Here is an 18932-nt window from a genome sequence, read left to right as displayed (position 1 = left end):
TTTGTCCAAAGTGACAAAATATGAATCTTTCAATAGTTACAATTAACAGTAAACAGTTTTTAAAAGTTGCTAAGCCAATATTAAGCAAAATAGTAATAACAATAATGGCAATACAATATGAAATATTAATAATAAAAAAATACCATAAATATACAAATCATAACTCTAAGAATTAATTATTTAAGTGTAAGTTCAACATATTAGTCTTGAGACCCCTCTTGAAGGATCCAAAACTATCACATGAACGCGGAACACTAGGCGACTCATATCATAGAATGCACTCATATTTTAAGAGGACTGTCTGCAGGAAATGCGTCTCACCAATCATGGTGGGCGTGGGACACCTGAGCCAAAAATGCCAGGGCCGAATTTTTGTCCCAGTCCAGCCCTGCTGCAGCCTGACCATAGCTGTAGGGTTAGGGTTACAAAATGACTGGAAATAATAATGTGAAGACACATTATCGGTAACACTTTATTTGGCTAGTCTTTTGTTTGTCAGGTATCAGGTTGGCAAAATTTGTTATTTAGCACTTCAGTATTTGTGGCGCCTCAAACTTAAAAATAAGATAAGCCTTTGCATGGACTCTTAATGTGTAATACTTTCCACATCATTCTGACACAGTTGAAAAATATTTGAGTATCAGTTTTTGGCGAGCCAAATAAGGTGTGACACTTATTTTGGGTGTAATAATCCAGGCAGAATTATTGCATGATATCAGCACTGCAGGTCAGCTTTAACCCTGAAAGTGACACCCTGTTCAGAGCCGAATGTGCAGCCCATTACTCTCTCAAGCAGCGACGAAAGGAAAACTAATGCTTACAATGCCGGCTAGTTTTACATAAATTGGCAGTGTTTGATAGCTCATTATTTATTAAGCAGCGTGCGCCATTTATTACAAACAGCTGAAGTGTATGGAGTATGTGAAAATATGCTAACACAGAGACACAGGGAAGCACGGACGGACTGTTTAGGGACCCAGAGAGGGAAGGGGACAGGAGATGAGCTGCTACCTGAAACACACACACACACAAATCCCCCTTTCTAGGATGTATCCAGTTGTCTGTGGTGTCTTTTCAGGGTGCAGTACTCACCATGTGAGCCTGTCATGGTTCAGTCTGGGGCTCATCTCCAGCGTCCACCGAGACACACAAAGATATAGACAGAGGTTAATTGGGCTCAGGTGCACCTCAATGTCCCGATGGGATCGGCCTGCCGCTCAGCAAAGACTCAGTCCAAGCCCCAGTTTCCACATGAACACACAGGGGCTTTGTTCACATGTGCACTGTACTCTGATAGTGGGTCACAGTCTGGTTAAGCATATATGCATATCTAACACGCAGCTTTGTGTGACTAGTCAGCAAATATTAATCCGAAGGTCTGATACCACCTATTTGAATGATTTCCCAAAAATAGTCTTGTGCTGCAAAGCCTATAATTCTTTGTTTTACATTGCCAACCAAACTACATGGTATGGATGAAACAAACCAGATATAATAATTAGCAGTGTTGTAGGTGGATTTCATCACCCACAAATGCTCAACTCAGGTAAGTAGAAGATGAACAGTTTTATTAGAGCACTAATAAAACTTACAGGCAACAGTGTCCAAGTAACAACAGGCAAAGCGAAATCCGAAAAACAAGCATAGTCAAAAAATCCAAGGGAATCAGGAACACAGAAAATGGAAAAACGCTTGAAGGCATCACACAAGGAAAACAGACAATCTCACACAGGAGTAAGGGTAAGACTGAACTGACAAAACAATGAGACGCAGGTGCAACGCATAGAGGTGGGGACAGGTAATCACACAGGCGGGAAGGAGGACAAAAACTAGGAAGTCTGAAATGAGACAAGAAGGTAAGTTTCTAAATACAACAGGAAACAGAAAACTAAACAGAAAACACGAAACAAACTAAAACAAAAACTTGACAGAGACGAGACATGACAGATTTTGTTACCTTTGGCTAGCTGTTGTCCTCTGTTTCTAGATTTTATGCTAAGCTATACTAATCCGCTGCTGGCTGTAGCTTTATATTTAGCGTACAGATGTGAAAGTCGTATCAATCTTGTTATCTAACTCTCTAAAAAAAAAAAAAGCAAATAAGCACATTTGCCAAAATGTCGAACAGTTTTTTTTAATGCTCTCAGGTGAAATGACTGTAAACTAATGATGGCCAAATGAAGCTTCATGAAAATTTGTGTACCATTTTCCAAAGAAAGAAAATAAGGAAAATGGTTTACGAAGTTTCATGAAGCTTCATTTTGCCATCATTAAATAAATGTAAACCATTCCTGGGTTAAACTGACTAGAAACAAATAGTTAAAAGTGGTTGATGATTTTAACACGGCTTCTCTTTTTTTTTTTATTATGGCATACAGAAAGTGGGACAATACAAGACTAGGTGTCCATTGTTTTTGGGTATCAGGACACCTTGTCCTACATTACCCTGCTATTTAAGGGCAGTCCTGCTGATCCTGTTCGGCATTTAAATGCTTAATAAACAAGATCTGTTGTGTCTGCTTCGTGGTGATCAATACCCCTGCCCTGTTCTTAATTCACACTGTCAAAGAAAATAACAAAACTCTTGTTTGATGCTTCTACAATATGCTGCATCCCTATATTGAGCAGTAAACAGGATTCCGAATCATTTTGCAGTAGAACACTGCAAATGATTCGACTAGTGGAAGCTACAGAGATGTGATTTAAATAAGCATGTTTTCCTGCAACAACCTGAAAAACATGGGAACATTATGCATTTGAAGGAAGATAAAACCTTGTCTGGATCATTATGAAGCACATTCTGTGTTTAAATGCACCAGCTCATTAACAGAATCCATTTAAGTGCAGCATGAGGTACACTGTCTATAACCCACAAGATGCTACAGAGATTTCAAAACAGCTAAGAGGCATTGTTAGGAATAATGACTCATAGTGTCAAACGCCTTGTTAGCTGTTTCTAAATCACAGTAATGCACAGCTTTACAATAAAGCACATGGAATTCACATTTTACCATGTAAACCAAAAACCACATACATATGACCCCATATGGGAATTAAGTTTTGGGTTTCACACATGCATGCATGCATGTAAAATATGTTTCCACATGTGATGTCTTACATTTCAAATTGATGTATATGTAATTTTTGTCTTTTTATAAATGCAGTAAACCACAAAGGCACTACAAAGAGGATGCACATTTTTAAATATTTACGTCATTAACACATAGACGAGAGGTTACTATAGTTAGTTACCCAACATATTGACGTATATAGTTTGCACTGTTGCCATGGAAGTGAGTTGACCTTGAGTTAAGATTGTTATTTGCCCAGATAACAGCAGTGAGTTAAGAGTCAGCCAGTCCCAACACAGCTATCCATTATATTAACACACAGTGTCTGAGTGAAAGTGCCACACATAGCTGAGTTCATAAACTATCTCTCTATATCTCCTTCTTCCTCTCTGTCTTTCCAACATCTTTTATCTCTTCCTTCTCTGTTTCTTCCCCACTCTCTCTCTCCCTTCCTCAGTGTCTTTTGATATGCTAAGCAGCACCCTATTTATAAATCATTGCGAAAGAAAACATAGTAGGTTAGGGGACAAATAACAAATGCCCCATGTCTGCTGAGAGAGGGAGAGAGAGAGAGAGAGAGAGAGATAAAAGGAAAAGGGGAGAGAGAGTTTGAGTGAGGGGAGAAGGGGGATTGTCGGCTTCGTGGCTCCCTACGAGGCATGTCACCCAGGTTGAATAGATCTACATATCATTATCTTTCCGCAGTACATGGCGATAATGTTATAAGACAGGGTAAAGGAAAAAGAAAGGAGCCATTGTACAGTGAGGCTGTGAGCCAATAAGTGTGGCTTGTAGGCTGAGAGACAAATATGTGATGCTCTGATAGTGTACACAGTAGGGGTGTAACGATACACTCAGCTCACGATTCGATATGTATCACAATACTGGGTTCACGATACGATATGTATCACGATATTTTGAAAAAAATTCAACTGAAAATCAATTAACAGATTTATTTAACATTAACAGTGTTCAATAACTGTCGACACAATACATACTACTTAAAAGAATGTACAATACTTCAATATAAATCAAGATTTAGTTTAACCTTCTGTATGTAAAATCAACAATTGACTAGGTGTCACTGACCAATAAAACTGAATTGTATCATGAAATTAGAATTAGGATAGCCCAAGAGATAACTTCTTTAAGCAGTAAAAGTGCAACAAAAAAAACACCACACAAGTAGTGTCCTGTTCAAGTAATTTCAACACAAAGAGCTTTTTTTTTGATTACTTACAGGTTTTATTGCAAGAAAACCAGCATATCTACATTTTTTGGTAGTAGCTGGGATCTTTGTGCATTTACAATATCCCCTGCTGTAGAAAACATGTTCGCTAGGAACGGAAGTTGCTGGAACTGTGAGGTAAGCCTTTGCAAGAGGTGAAAGAAGTGGGTACATTTGAGCATTTTCTTTCCACCATTTCAGTGGACAGCTAATGAGGGGAATAGAAGTGTCCTTTTTGTACATTTCAATCTCTACTTCTATCCTACTTTTGGACTGGGTGACTGGTGGTTCAGAAAAAGTTGCACCAAAGAGCTCTTCAAGTGCTGTCTTTTTGCTAGGTGGCTGTTCTGGTTCAACTCTGTGTGCTGTATCTCTCTGATCGGCTGCATCAGTGGGATCTCCAGCACTGGCACCTCCCTCCTTTGTTTGCTTCACAGTGACAGCCTTAAAATATAATAATTAAGTATTGTAAGTACAGTTTCAGTTACATACACATAAAAGTAGGTTACACAAACATGCAATTGGAGTGACAAACACACACAAATGCAAATACACAGATTCTCAGACAATTTGTAATACAGACATACCTGCTGTAACTGGTTTGATTTGTTCTTCAACCGGTGGAAAACCTCTTCACATTGTTCAGGGAGTAAGTGGGGCAATGACCGAAATCTGGGGTCCAAGGCAGTACCCTCTAGCAGATAATCCTGTTCCTCTGTGAATCTGCTTGAGAGGTTTTGCAGGATGGCCGTCTTCATGTTAGCAATAGTTGTGGAGTCTTTTTCGTCCGGTGTCATGCTCTGTTCGATCGTGGCTTTCAAGGGCACAATGAGTGACAGCGTGGGGCTCTTTTCATCAGACAGGACAGCGGTGGCTTTTTTTAGCGGTTTAAGAAGGTTTACAATTTCCTCTGCGTCACTGATGTCAGCGCTATCCATAGTATCGAGTTGACGTGCATTTTTGCGCACCTCTATGCTCAAGAGGGCTGCTGTTATAGCAGCTTGTTGCTCAAGATAGCGTTCCAGCATATCCATTGAGCTGTTCCGTCTTGTTACAACATCCATGATCAGCTTGTGTGATGCGATCTCAAGAATATTTTGCTTTGCCGCGAGCACAGCTGTTGCTGTGGTACTGCGGTGAAAAAAAGCCACGACTTTCAAGCAAGCGACTGACGCGGGGAACATGCAATCCTGCTTGCAAAGCAAGATTCAAAGTGTGTGCAAAACACTTAATATGAGGCGACATCCCTGCTTCCCTCACTGCCACAATCATGTTGCGTGCGTTGTCTGTAACGACAGCAATGCTATGAGCCAATAAGTGTGGCTTGTAGGCTGAGAGACTTCCCTCCACAACGTGCGCTGTAGATGGCGCGGGCGGCTGTAGATGGTGCGCGCCCTACGAGCACGCACAGAGACGTTTATGCTCAGCGCATTGTTCATTTCAGTACTCTCCAAAACACCAGAGGGCGTACAGACAAAATAATCTGTGAATGAGCAAGAAGCAGTAGAGAAGAAGAAACTGGAAGTAAACAAAAGCAGGCTGCCTAGTGGCAACAGTAGTAAACACATCAATGTTAAAACACAGACGTACCACGAAACTAAACTCAGCAAAAAAAAGAAACGTCCTCTCACTTTCAACTGCTTTTATTTTCAGCCAACTTAACATGCGTAAAACTTTGTATGAACATAAAAAAATTCAACTACTAAGAAATAAACTGAACAATGTTACACAGACATGTGACTAACAGAAATGGAAAAATGTGTCCCTGAACAAAGGATAGTCAAAATCAAAAGTCACAGTCAGTATCTGGTGTGGCCACCAGCTGCATTAAGTACTGCAGTGCATCTCCTCCTCATGGACTGCACACCGGTTTGCCAGTTCTTGTTCTAAGATGTTACCCCACTCTTCCATTAAGGCACCTGCAAGTTCCTGGACCTTTCTGGGGGGCATGGTTCTCGCCCTTACCCTCCGATCCAACAGGTCCCAGACGTGCTCAATGAGATTGAGATCCGGTCTCTTCGCTGGCCATGGCAGAACACTAACATTCCTGTCTTGCAGGAAATCGCACACAGAACGATCGGTATGGCTGGTGGCATTATCATGTTGGAGGGTCATGTCAGGATGAGCCTACAGGAAGGGTACCACATGAGGGAGGAGGATGTCTTCCCTGTAACTTTTGATTTTGACCATCCTTTGTTCAGGGACACATTTTTCCATTTCTGTTACTCACATGTCTGTGAAACATTGTTCAGTTTATTTCTTAGTAGTTGAATTTGTTTATGTTAATACAAAGTTTTACGCATGTATTGTTGGCTTAAAATAAAACGAGTTGAAAGTGAGAGGACGTTTCTTTTTTTGCTGAGTTTATATATTTATCTATTTAGTCTAATGTCACATTGCCATAAAGTGGTATTGGGTGCGCTCGTATCGGGGGACAACTACATGAGCACAGTATCGGACCAAGACAAGAGTACTGGTATCGGTGCATCTCTAATAGTATCAAATCATAACAAGAGTTATCTCAAGACACTTTACAGATAGAGTAGGTCTAGACCACACTCTTTAATTTACAAAGACCCAACAATTCCAGTAATTCCCCCAAGAGCAAGCATTTAGTGCGAAAGTGGCGAGGAAAAACTCCCTTTTAGGCAGAAACCTTGAGTAGTGAGGAGTTTCCATCCCGGAATGCTGTGTGCCAGACCCTCCTCCACAGCGCTGTGGAGGAAGGTCTGGCAATGCGAGACTACTCAGACACTAACGTCACTCATCAGCACCTGCCGTTCTCGCCCTCAATAATGCCTGATTTACGGTTCTGTGTCGAATCTATATATGAATCTGCCCTCTGAATTACGGTTACCCCATGGATGTATTAAGCACTACCGTGGTAACAACGTCTACAATAAATGTGAGCAGTCAGTCTGTTTAGGCAGCAGCATGTGTTCATGTGAGTATCAGAAGTGTAGAGGTGTTCAGAGCATGCAGACTTTAAGAAAAGGTTATACAAATTATATTTTGTAACTTAATCACTAGTTCTTATGTTACACCCCTCTCATATGTCATATAAGAAAATACAATATGTATTATTTCAATAAGAATTTGTATTTTTCTTATTTATTGTTCTATTTATTTCATTTGTACTGTTGAGCAAAGCAAAACTGTCTATTTTGAAAAGATTGTTTTTTGTTATTTAATTTGGTAAAATAGTAAGTTTAAAAAAAGTATTGGACAGTATTATGTATATTTATATATATATATATATATATATATATATATATATATATGCTTGTTTATCTTTGTATATTCAACTTGAGAAATAAACATTTCAAAATGTTTGTAATTTGTGCATTTTCCTTGATAATCATGCAAGTAGACTCATGATACCATTATATCGTAATCGCAGTATTCTAAATCGCAATATGACTTGTTCTCGTGCAGCCCTACCATGGAAATGTACTTCCGTTGATCCAGACTTGGATTTTAAAAGCAGTAAACCCAAATCAGGCTTGGCAACCTTTTAGTGACAACTGTTTTAATGTTGCATATGTGTTAAAGGGAGAGTAGGGTTGATGTACTTATTCACTGTCAGTGTATTAACTAAAGCAGATGACATCCGGCACACCAGTTTGGAGTAGCACGCAGAAGTTCCAGTACCTGTAGTTGACAGTCCACCACGTCCATGATCTTTCCCTACTATTAACCAAGTTGATGTGGTTACCAGAATGTAACTTTGGAAAGATGCTGACAAAGGATACGAACCTGCCAATAAGGATGCGTCATCAGAAAATGCTCATATGGATTGTCTTGGAGCAAAGTGAAAACCTGTTTGGTTGTTTGTCAGGTATAATGACTTGTTGCTATTAAGGGTTTTTCACTAGTGGTGGGCGGATGGATTCAAATATTGATAATATTGATACCAACATTGGTATTGATATTGATCAATACCAGTGTAATAGGATCAATACTTTAGTTTCAGTTTCTCTTCAGTTTACACTGCTGCGGTTTCATCACAGAGGCGACCTGTCTGTGTAAGTTCCGCTGCTTTCAAGTGGTCAAGTCCTGTCACAGCGCAGAGCAAGTCCTGTCACAGCGCAGAGCAGGCACACTTTGCTCCTCCTGCTGTGTGTGTGCAGCCAGGCCCGGCACCGGCCAGCAGCACACAGACACACACACACACACACACACACACACACACACAAGCAGAACAGATATGGAGCAGAAGAATGGCAGAGAGGAAGAGAAGCGCCGTGTGGCTATATTTTCATTCATGTTAACAAAACAAATTTATACAAGCACATGAACATTCTGTCCTTGGGTTTAACTTATTAATAATCCAAATGTAAAATCACAAAAACACTTAGGATAAAGGTCATGAAAATTCATCCTCCTTTATTATTAAAAACTATCGGTATTGTATCGCTATCTGCGATATTGGCCCTGTATTTACTTGGTATCGGATCAATACCAAATATTGTAGTATCGCACACCACTACTTTTCACAAGGGGAGCTACACTTCGCCTGCGTACTCGCGTGGATCCTCATGTGAAGGACAATGCTCCGTGATTAAACGCCAGGCGATCAATGTGTGGTAACCATGGGGATTCTGTGCACTTTAGACACTGTAGACATTAGCTGACTGTGGTATCATATATCCCTAATCACAGGTTGATGTATTACAAATGGTGGTAATCCTAGTCTTTCCTAACAACGGACTTTTATTGTTGATAGCTAAAGTTAGCTAAATTAGCATAGTCATAATTACTGATGTTACCCGATTAATCCAGTCTTGTGCCAATGCTCTGACAAGCAAAAGCTTGTTTTGATGTTTTGATAACTGTTAAGAAAACAGTTTTATATTTGTTTATTGATTTGCACTGCGCGTCGCACGCGTAGGGCAAAGTTCAACACAATTCAACTCTTGCAATGGGCAGGCGTGTGACGAACACGAATGCGACAGTTTCACAGGATTGCGCCCGCCTGTCGTCAAACTGCCCGCGCCGCCCTACTTGCCCACTTGCCTCTCATTGAAAATTAATTATGAGACGTGACAATGGCTCCCCGTGTGAAAAGACCTTTAGCATATAGTGTATACTTTTTGTCTTACTGTTGAATTGCCAGTGTATGGCAGGTCTTTTTTGGGAAATTTGTTCTGCATCTCAATTAGTTTGGGGCATCAAAATAAAAACTTGATGGATTGCATGCACATGTCATTTAAGCATTACATGCACATGTCATTTAAGCATTAGTCTTCCATGAAAATAATTTTGCAAAGCGCACACCTCCAGAAACTCAAATTTAAGAGTTTATAATAGGAATTTAGTGAAAGTATTCAAAATAATTCCTGCCAATCAACATTGTTTTTGATTGACAGGTAACCTCTGAGAAGTGGAGAACTGAACCACTATAGCAGCAAGTGCAAGCTTATCGAACATAGATGTTACCAGTGAGAAAGAAAAAAATATTTCAATGATCTGCAAGTAAAAGTTAAAATATCCTCAACAAAAATGCACATAGTCAGACAAAACAAACAACAAATGGTAGTGAATCATCGGCCATGAGTCAGTGTACTCGGTGTGTAACAAAGCGGTGGTGCAGATGTGCACATATTGTCTAGTAAATAATCGTGCTTAGGGAAAAATCATAACAAATCAATTTTACTGCAGTTAAGTATTGCGGTTGTTGGCTCAGTTGCCCTCGGGCTACAGCAAAGTGATGTGGAAATAGCAATAGTGGGGAAAAAGTAACAGGCCATAGTGTGGAAGCTCAATAATCTCAGAAGAAAGGAAAGGCAAGCTTCTCTCTATTACATAGATTTAGGAAAGTCAAGTAATCCAAAAAGAAGTCAGATTAGGCCACATGAAAAAGATTTGTGTGATTGGGATTTTCTGTTACATACTGAGTACAATGATTTGACTGCTTTTTAGCCTGAAAGAGGAGCTAATCTCCTTGGGGTTAGCATGCTACAACAGTCTGACAGGCCATACTCCTTGAATACATAATAAATACAAATTGTAATCTTTATATCTCTTCCCCTCACAGTCAGACACATTTCAGATCCCATTTCAACCTTTCTTCTGGGAAGATTGTCTTTTGTTTTTTTCTGAGCAGACACAGTCACAGGCTGATGTCAAAGGCTGTTAAAATTATCCATTTTGGGAGGCTACTAACCTACTAGCCTACAGTGTTGTTGGCTGTCCATCTTCTTTTACAGGGACATCAAATGATTTGGCAGCACCACACAGCCTGTATCTTCAAACTAAATTAAGACTTTCTAGTTAAAACCCATCTTTAGCAAAATGATTTGAGGATTCAGTTTAATCTTCCCACAGCCCACTCGTTGGGTCCCAGCCAAGCTAAAGTAGTGTCTGATAAGCTCTGCTTCGATCTGCGCTTTCCAGACATTCTCATGGTAAAGGACCATGAAAAGATGTTCTTTTTGACGCAAACGTCCACAGAGTCGCATCATTTTCTGTACATAATATTTTCTAGTGCTTTCTTTGATTGCAGTAGTGCAGAACTACATAATTCGACCATGTCTTTCTTTTGATGTTAGCTTGATTTAGTGTATTTTTTGTTTACAGCTTATTTGTAGAATGGCACTTAAAGTGAGGCTATGTAACTTTTGAAAGAAGATATGACATGTTTTCTTTTCCAAATAAATAGTTTAATTCATAAGCTTAAAATGCACCCTGTACACTCAGGGGTTTTGCTGCTACAGCTTTACATGCTCCGAGCTAGTTGCATATTATGGTGGCCAATGTTAGCAAACTTTACATAAATCTTGTTTTATCACTAACATTTCTGAGTCAGTTTCCTGACATTCACTCATGAATGTTGAAGCTTTTATGTGTCTTAAAAAAGACGGTTACCAAGAAGTGGCTAAATTACAAACATCATCACGCCAAACACTCATAGTTCAATGACAGCTTAGCTTTCTACTTCTGCAGATTACATTGACGCTTCAAAAATCAAAAAAGTGGTGTTCATTTGTGAAGATTATCTTGCTGAACAAAATGTGTAAGTATCATACACTTTTGATTGCCACAGAGATTATTTTCTGCAATCATCTAAAATCCAATGGAACAATCTATGTAGGGAACGAGGGTGATGCCAACTTCCGGGTTGGCCTACGAAAATACGGCATTCCTGCAACACTCTATTCAGAGGTCTGAAACCAAGCTAACGTAATGTTAGGATGTGTGGGGGAAAAATCTCCTTGAACCCTTCATGGTCAAAGAGCCCAAGGCAAACTACATACAGTCAGTAAACCACTTCTTCCATTGTCACTTCTGCTTATGGAAAATTGTGGTCTCAGTGAGGAGAACTTGAGCTTTTCCTCAGGTGACCACTTAATTAAGGCCTAATCAAACAGGCTAAAGTTATCCATGCTGCCTCTCACAGTTAAATGTGTCACACAGCTCTCTTTATTTCCTGTGTATTGCCTCTAAAGTATCTTATTACATCTAATTTGCCATTAATGCATCTGTATTTCATCCATGTTTGGTTAAGAGTCAGTTTGCTTCTTGGTAAATTTGCTACTCGGGGGGGAAGTCTTGAACTTGAAGTATCAGCTCAATTTGAAAGCTGTTATATGCCTCTAAGTTTGTCAGGGAATTTGGAATAAAATATGTTTAATTATAGCAGTGAAAATAAAATTGACCTAAATGTCTCAGTTAAATACATTGGACTCACCTTTCTATCTCTGGCTCTCCCTCTCTCATCATCATCCAACAATGTCCTGAATGCCTCAATAAAGTGCTCATAACCTATATTTCTGAGCCAAGTATATCTGTCACACTGTTAATTACCCATATCAGTCTCTCCCTCCCTCTCCCTCTACCTTCTGTCAGTCCCTTATCCAGCTCGGTTGTATTCAAATCAAATTGACATTATCACTAAATATCCCAGTGCTATAACTGTCTTATTTCAGAGCACTGACACCCTTCTTGATCATGCTCCACTCCTCTCTCTCCATCCTCTCCTTTTAAGAGTTCATATTATGCATGAATCAAATTTATATCACCCCCAAATGTCTTACTGAACTGCGTCTGCCACCTTCTTAATCAGGCTCTCACACCTCTCTCATAATCAACCACAGAGTTTCCACATCAACCAAAACAAGGATGGTGTCTGTTTTATTTGTAAGAAGTAGCACATCCCATCAAATATTAACAACATGCTCGCTAGAGAGGAGCGTGAGCCGCTTTGTAGTTGCGACTTGACAACACCAGTGAGGAAATTGTGTTGGAAGGGCCGGTGTTTTCTGTTTGAAGGAGGGGCTTGTAATAAGTGTCTGGGTTCATTACGGTGAGATGAGCTGGTGATGAATCACCAATCACAAAGAGCTGTAGGGTTTGTGGGGCCATTTAGCATTTCGATTACATCATCATGTCTGTGTTCAATTCCGACATCTAAGGCAGATCTGATTTAGTTAAGTACAAAGATAATTGATGTCCAGAGAAGATTTTATAAGGTCACACAACGTCCATGCTCTAGTTTGTTTATGGCACATGCACAGAATATTTACATGTGCTGCATATAAATACAGAAGAAATAATGCAGAGCTACCTTAAAGGTCCAATATGTAATATTTGTACTGTAATAAATCCAAAAATGACACCAATGCCTCATCAGATATTAAGGAAACATGTTAAACTGAAATACTATCTTTTCTGACAACAATGCTAATTTCAGTATTTTTTCTTTTTGAAATTTACATTCCGTGATGGAATTTATGTTTATGTTTTGATCTGTGTGTTGTTATCAACGGCCCAGTTTGACAGGCAGGCCGGGTTGCCAGATATACCTGTAAAAACGTAAACCCCGCGCGCTACAGCTGTAACGTTAGTACAGCCATGAAAGCAGCAAACAAACCAACAGGATCAACGGAGATAGATTCTACATGACATAAAAAAAAGAAAACAGCATGTTTCTAACAGTTGCGTGACTAGAGACGTAACAACCCCCTGGTAAATATTGGAGATGTATTTGAAAGATGGAGACAGCTTAGAGCCCAAAAGGACGCAGAGTTGGCTTATTTTCTCCTGAACCGGTAAGCATTAGCTCCACGCTAATTTATCACAGCTACTAGGAATGGGCATTTTTTGTCATTTCAACATTTGTGTACTCACATTGAATTATATAGCTAGAGTAACCAAGTTGGTTACTCGCAAAAACAATTGAGACATAGCCAGTAAAGTGATCCCGACTGGTCCTGGCTAACGCCGCCATGCTAACCCTGCTAACTGTTAACGTTACCGGGCAGCCCATGGCTGTTTACAGCGTGTAGCCTCTTCAGCGGCTGGAGCCGACAACGGTGAGTTATTTTAAGCCACGAGAGGGGGGCTGTAAATCGGAAAGACAGGACTGTGAGTTTGTAGTGTGTTTAGCGATTGTTGCCGTAATTCTAAGCCAATGAAGTGTGTTCCGTTGGCAAGGTAGTGGTATTTTTAGCGTTTCGTATTGTAATTCTAAGCCGAGGAAGTGTGCCTGACTGGCGTGTGGAGAGGACAGTGAGGTTGTTGTGTTTTTAGCGGTTCATACTGTAATTATAAGCCGAAAAAGTGTGTCTGTTAGTTGGTTACAGAGCTCCACGTGAGCACGGGCTTTTATGACTGTCAATATAGCCAGCATCTAACGTTAGCTACTCGGCTGTGCTGTGGAGTAACGTCTGGCTATGTGAGACTAGCATCTAACGTTAGCTACTCCGCTGTGCTGTGGAGTAATGTCTGGCTATGTGAGACTAGCATCTAACGTTAGCTACTCCGCTGTGCTGTGGAGTAATGTCTGGCTATGTGAGAAAAGCGTCCAGCTACATTGTTGTGAATGCTGCGGTCTCAGCCTGGCAACCCCCGTGAACTTCGAGTCTGGGCAGGAGGGGGTGGGGGAGACGACTCTCCAGTATTTTGAATTGGTAGTGCAGTAACTATTTTAACCGCTAGCTGCCAGTATTACACACAATATTACATATTGCACCTTTAAAACCCTAAAAAGTGCATTTAAACAGATTGTGGGTGGGAGGAGAAGAAGAAGATGAACAATGCATGCTTTTTAAATTATTTTAGGGGAAATAAAAATGTTGAGAGAGATGAACACATAAAATCCATGACACATTGCTTAAATATAAGAATTATGTTTTGAAAAGTGAGAAAGTAGTGCCGCCTGGGTAGATCACCTGGTAAGTGTTCCCCATGGCCTAAAATGCCACAAAAAAAAAAAAAAAAAAAAATAAAAAAAAAAAAGCGTGAAAGTATATTCAAGGGCCAGTCATTTATGTATTCACAACAGCAAATGTTATCTTTGAATGGAGAGAGTACCAGTTCTTGTGTTACGGAATTACCCTGTTACTTTAAAAAATATACTGTATATACAGTACAGGCCAAAAGTTTGGACACACCTTCTCATTCAATGCGTTTCCTTTTTATTTTCATGACTATTTACATTGTAGATTCTCACTGAAGGCATCAAAACTATGAATGAACACATATGGAATTATGTACTTAACAAAAAAGTGTGAAATAACTGAAAACAGGTGTGTCCAAACTTTTGGCCTGTACTGTATAAAATATATATATATATATATATATTAATACAAAATATGATAAAAGTGAAGATATAAATGTAGGGAGTAAGAGGGGTATGACATAAGCCCTATTTGCACGGGATAAGTATTACCTGGTGACCTCCAGTCATTTGTAATAATTGGGGAGGTTGTCTCCTCTCCGTGAACCATCACCTTATCGTGGTGGAGAGGTTTGTGTGTCTCTGTGAACCTGAGGGCTGTGTTGTCTGGAGCTTTGTGCTCCTGGTAGGGTCTCCCAAGGCAAAGTGGTCTCAGGTGAGGGGCCAGACAAAGAATGGTTCAAAAACCCCAATGAAAAAGCTAAGCAGAGATGGAGTGACCCTGCCCGGAGGAAGCCCGGGGCCCCCGTCTGGAGCCAGGCCCAGACGGTGGGCGTCGGCGAAGCGCCTGGTGCCGGGTTTGCCACGGAGCCCGGCCGGGCACAGCCCGAACAAGCTACGTGGCAACTCCCTCTCCATCCCATGGGCCCACCACCTGTGGGAGGAACCGTTGGGGTCGGGTGCGATGCCACATGGGTGGCAGTGAAGGTCAGGGGCCTCGACGGACCAGACCCGGGCAGCAGACGCTGGCTCTGGGGACGTGGAACGTCACCTCTCTGTGGGGAAGGAGCCGGAACTGGTGCGGGAGGTGGAGCGCCACCGGTTAGATCTGGTGGGGCTTACCTCTACGCACAGTCTTGGTTCTGGAACCATACTCCTGGATAGGGGTTGACTCTTTTCTTTTCTTCCGGAGTTGCCCAGGGTGTGAGGCGCCCGGGGGGTGTGGGGATACTCACAAGTCCCCGGCTGAGCGCCGCTGTGTTGGAGTTTACCCCAGTGGACGAGAGGGTCGCCTCCCACGCCTGCGGGTTGTGGGGGAAAACTCTGACTGTTGTTTGTGCATATGCACCAAACAGGAGTTCGGAGTATTCGCCTTCTTGGAGACCTTGACTGGAGTCCTGCATGGGGCTCCAGTGGGGGACTCCATTGTTCTGCTGGGGGACTTCAACGCACACGTGGGCAATGATGGAGACACCTGAGAGGCGTGATTGGGAGGAACGGCCTCCCTGATCTAAACCAGAGTGGTTGTTTGTTGTTGGACTTCTGTGCTAGTCATGGATTGTCTATAACGAACACCATGTTCGAACATAGGGATGCTCATAAGTGTACCTGGTACCAGAGCACCCTAGGCCAAGGTCAATGATCGATTTCATAATCGTTTCATCTGATCTGAGGCCGTATGTTTTGGACACTCGGGTGAAGAGAGGGGCAGAGCTGTCAACCGATCACCATCTGGTGGTGAGTTGGGTCAGAGGGTGGGGAAGACTCTGGACAGACCTGGTAAGCCCAAACGTAGAAAAGTGCGGGTAAATTGGGAACGTCTGGAGGAGGCCCCTGTCCAACAGACTTTCAACTCACACCTCCGGGCGGAGCTTTTTCGTGCATCCCTGTGGAGGCTGGGGGCATTGAACCCGAGTGGACAATGTTCAAAGTTTCCATTGCTGAAGCTGCAGCGAGGAGCTGTGGTCTTAGGGTCTTAGGTGCCTCAAGGGGCGGTAACCCCACGAACACCGTGGTGGACAACGGTGGTCAGGGAAGCCGTCCGACTGAAGAAGGAGTCTTTCCGGGATATGTTATCCCGGAGGACTCCGGAGGCAGTTGCAGGGTACCGAAGGGCCCGAAGGGCTGCAGCCTCTGCCGTGAAAGAGGCAAAGCAGCGGGTGTGGGAGAAGTTTGGAGAAGACATGGAGAAGGACTTTCGGTCGGCACCCAAGTGCTTCTGGAAAACTGTTCGCCACCTCAGGAGGGGAAAGGGGAACCATCCAAGCTGTGTACAGTAAGGATGGGACACTGTTGACCTCAACTGAGGAGGTAATAGGGGCGGTGGAAGGAGCACTTTGCAGAACTCCTGAATCCGACTAATACGCCCTCTATGTTAGAGGCAGAGCTGGAGGATAATGGGGGATTGTCGTCGATTTCCCAGGCGGAAGTCACTGATGTAGTCAAACAACTACACAGTGGCAAAGCCCCGGGGATTGATGAGATCCGTCCAGAAATGCTCAAGGCTCTGGGTGTGGAGGGGGCTGTCCTGGTTGACACGCCTTTTCAACATTGCGTGGAAGTCTGGGACGGTGCCAAAGGAGTGGCAGACTGGGGTGGTGGTTCCCCTTTAAAAAAGGGGGACCAGAGGGTGTGTGCCAATTATAGGGGTATCACACTTCTCAGCCTCCCTGGTAAAGTCTACTCCAAGGTGCTGGAAAGGAGGGTTCGGCCAATAGTCGAACCTCGGGTTGAGGAGGAACAATGCGGATTCCGTCCTGGTCGTGGAACAACGGACCAGCTCTTCACTCGCAAGGATCCTGGAGGGAGCCTGGGAGTATGCCCAACCGGGTCTACATGTGTTTTGTGGATTTGGAGAAGGCGTATGACCGGGTCCCCCGGGAGATACTGTGGGAGGTGCTGCGGGAGTATGGGGTGAGGGGGTCTCTTCTCAGGGCCATCCAATCTCTGTACAACCAAAGCGAGAGCTGTGTCCGGGTTCTCGGTAGTAAGTCGGACTCTTTTCAGGTGAGGGTTGGCCTCCGCCAGGGCTGCGCTTTGTCACCAATCCTGTTTGTAGTATTTATGGACAGGATATCGAGGCGTAGTCGGGGTGGGGAGGGGTTGCAGTTTGGTGGGCTGGGGATCTCATCGCTGCTCTTTGCAGATGATGTGGTCCTGATGGCATCATCGGCCTGCGACCTTCAGCACTCACTGGATCGGTTCGCAACCGAGTGTGAAGCGGTTGGGATGAGGATCAGCACCTCTAAATCTGAGGCCATGGTTCTCAGCAGGAAACCGATGGAATGCCTTCTCCAGGTAGGGAATGAGTCCTTACCCCAAGTGAAGGAGTTCAAGTATCTTGGGGTTGTGTTCGCGAAAGTGAGGGACAATGGAGCGGGAGATTGGTCGGAGAATCGGCGCAGCGGGTGCGGTATTGCATTCAATCTATCGCACCGTTAGACGAAAAAAAGAGAGCTTAGCCAGAAGGCAAAGCTCTCGATCTACCGGTCAGTTTTCGTTCCTACCCTCACCTATGGTCATGAAGGCTGGGTCATGACCGAAAGAACGAGATCCAGGGTACAAGCGGCTGAAATGGGTTTCCTCAGGAGGGTGGCTGGCGTCTCCCTTAGAGATGGGGTGAGAAGCTCACTCATCCGTGAGGAGCTCGGAGTAGAGCCGCTGCTCCTTTGCGTCGAAAGGAGCCAGTTGAGGTGGTTCGGGCATCTGGTAAGGATGCCCCCTGGGCGCCTCCCTAGGGAGGTGTTCCAGGCACGTCCAGCTGGGAGGAGGCCTCGGGGAAGACCCAGGACTAGGTGGAGGGATTATATCTCCAACCTGGCCTGGGAACGCCTCGGGATCCCCCAGTCGGAGCTGGTTAATGTTGCTCGGGAAAGGGAAGTTTGGGGTCCCCTGCTGGAGCTGCTCCCCCCGCGACCCGACACCGGATAAGCGGACGAAGATGGATGGATGGATGGATGGGGAGGTTGTCTGTGGTCTTAATCCCGTGCGAATCGGTCATGTCTGTAATTTATCAAGTAATAATTCCCCCGCAAATGACCTACCATATTTCGCCGAAAACGGAGGTCCTGTGATAATATTAGTCCCGTGCGAATCGGTATCTCTGATTTGTCCAGGATTTGGCGGGGCTTTTTTGTTTTTTCAAGGTACCTATTTCCTTCTTTTGCGCCTTTTTATCCATCTTTCGCAAAGAATGGAGGGTGCGTTGGAGTGTTTTGACAGTGTTTTGGGTTCCGGGTCATGTCGCTATACATCATATACAATTTGTAGAAAGAGAAAGATGAAAACCACCACAAGTGCGAAGACAAAAAGAATGATTAGATGGCGATGGATGACATGTATAGCAGCATGCGGTAACCTATATTTTTTATGTTTGTAGGCTATCATACATCTAGAGATAACGACAAGACATCTCCAAGCAATAGTGTATCAAAAATAATGCACAATAAAGCGAGGGGGCTCACTTCATAATTAGAGGTTAATGTTACAAATAAATCAAGCTAATTGATTTTAA

The 18932-nt window shown here is 42.8% G+C and overlaps 1 protein-coding gene across 2 annotated transcripts; it reads right to left on the bottom strand.

The window, feature by feature from the left end:
* Positions 1 to 4138: 4138 nt before the first annotated feature.
* On the bottom strand, positions 4139 to 18545 carry LOC114563213 (zinc finger BED domain-containing protein 1-like). 2 transcript variants are annotated; one of them, XM_028590052.1, is made up of 3 exons: positions 18463 to 18545; positions 4887 to 5782; positions 4139 to 4743 (listed from the first exon to the last, which is right to left on the bottom strand). In XM_028590052.1, the coding sequence occupies exons 2-3, from the start codon at positions 5481 to 5483 to the stop codon at positions 4279 to 4281; spliced, it is 1062 nt and encodes a 353-aa protein (XP_028445853.1). In that variant the 5' UTR covers positions 5484 to 5782; positions 18463 to 18545; the 3' UTR covers positions 4139 to 4278. The 2 variants fall into 2 exon arrangements, with proteins under 2 accessions (XP_028445853.1, XP_028445852.1); XM_028590051.1 differs by lacking the exon at positions 18463 to 18545 and adding an exon at positions 11990 to 12164.
* Between the last annotated feature and the right edge of the window lie 387 nt (positions 18546 to 18932).

The sequence above is a fragment of the Perca flavescens genome, chromosome 10 (assembly GCF_004354835.1).
Source record: "Perca flavescens isolate YP-PL-M2 chromosome 10, PFLA_1.0, whole genome shotgun sequence".
Lineage (NCBI taxonomy): Eukaryota > Metazoa > Chordata > Actinopteri > Perciformes > Percidae > Perca > Perca flavescens.
This window is presented reverse-complemented; position numbering and strand designations above follow the sequence as displayed.

Coding starts and splice junctions, on each gene's coding strand:
- LOC114563213 (XM_028590052.1), bottom strand. CDS start 5,483: ATGTTCCCCGCGTCAGTCGCTTGCTTGAAAGTCGTGGCTTTTTTTCAC. Junction 4,744..4,886: donor AATCAAACCAGTTACAGCAG/GTATGTCTGTAT, acceptor TTATATTTTAAG/GCTGTCACTGTGAAGCAAAC.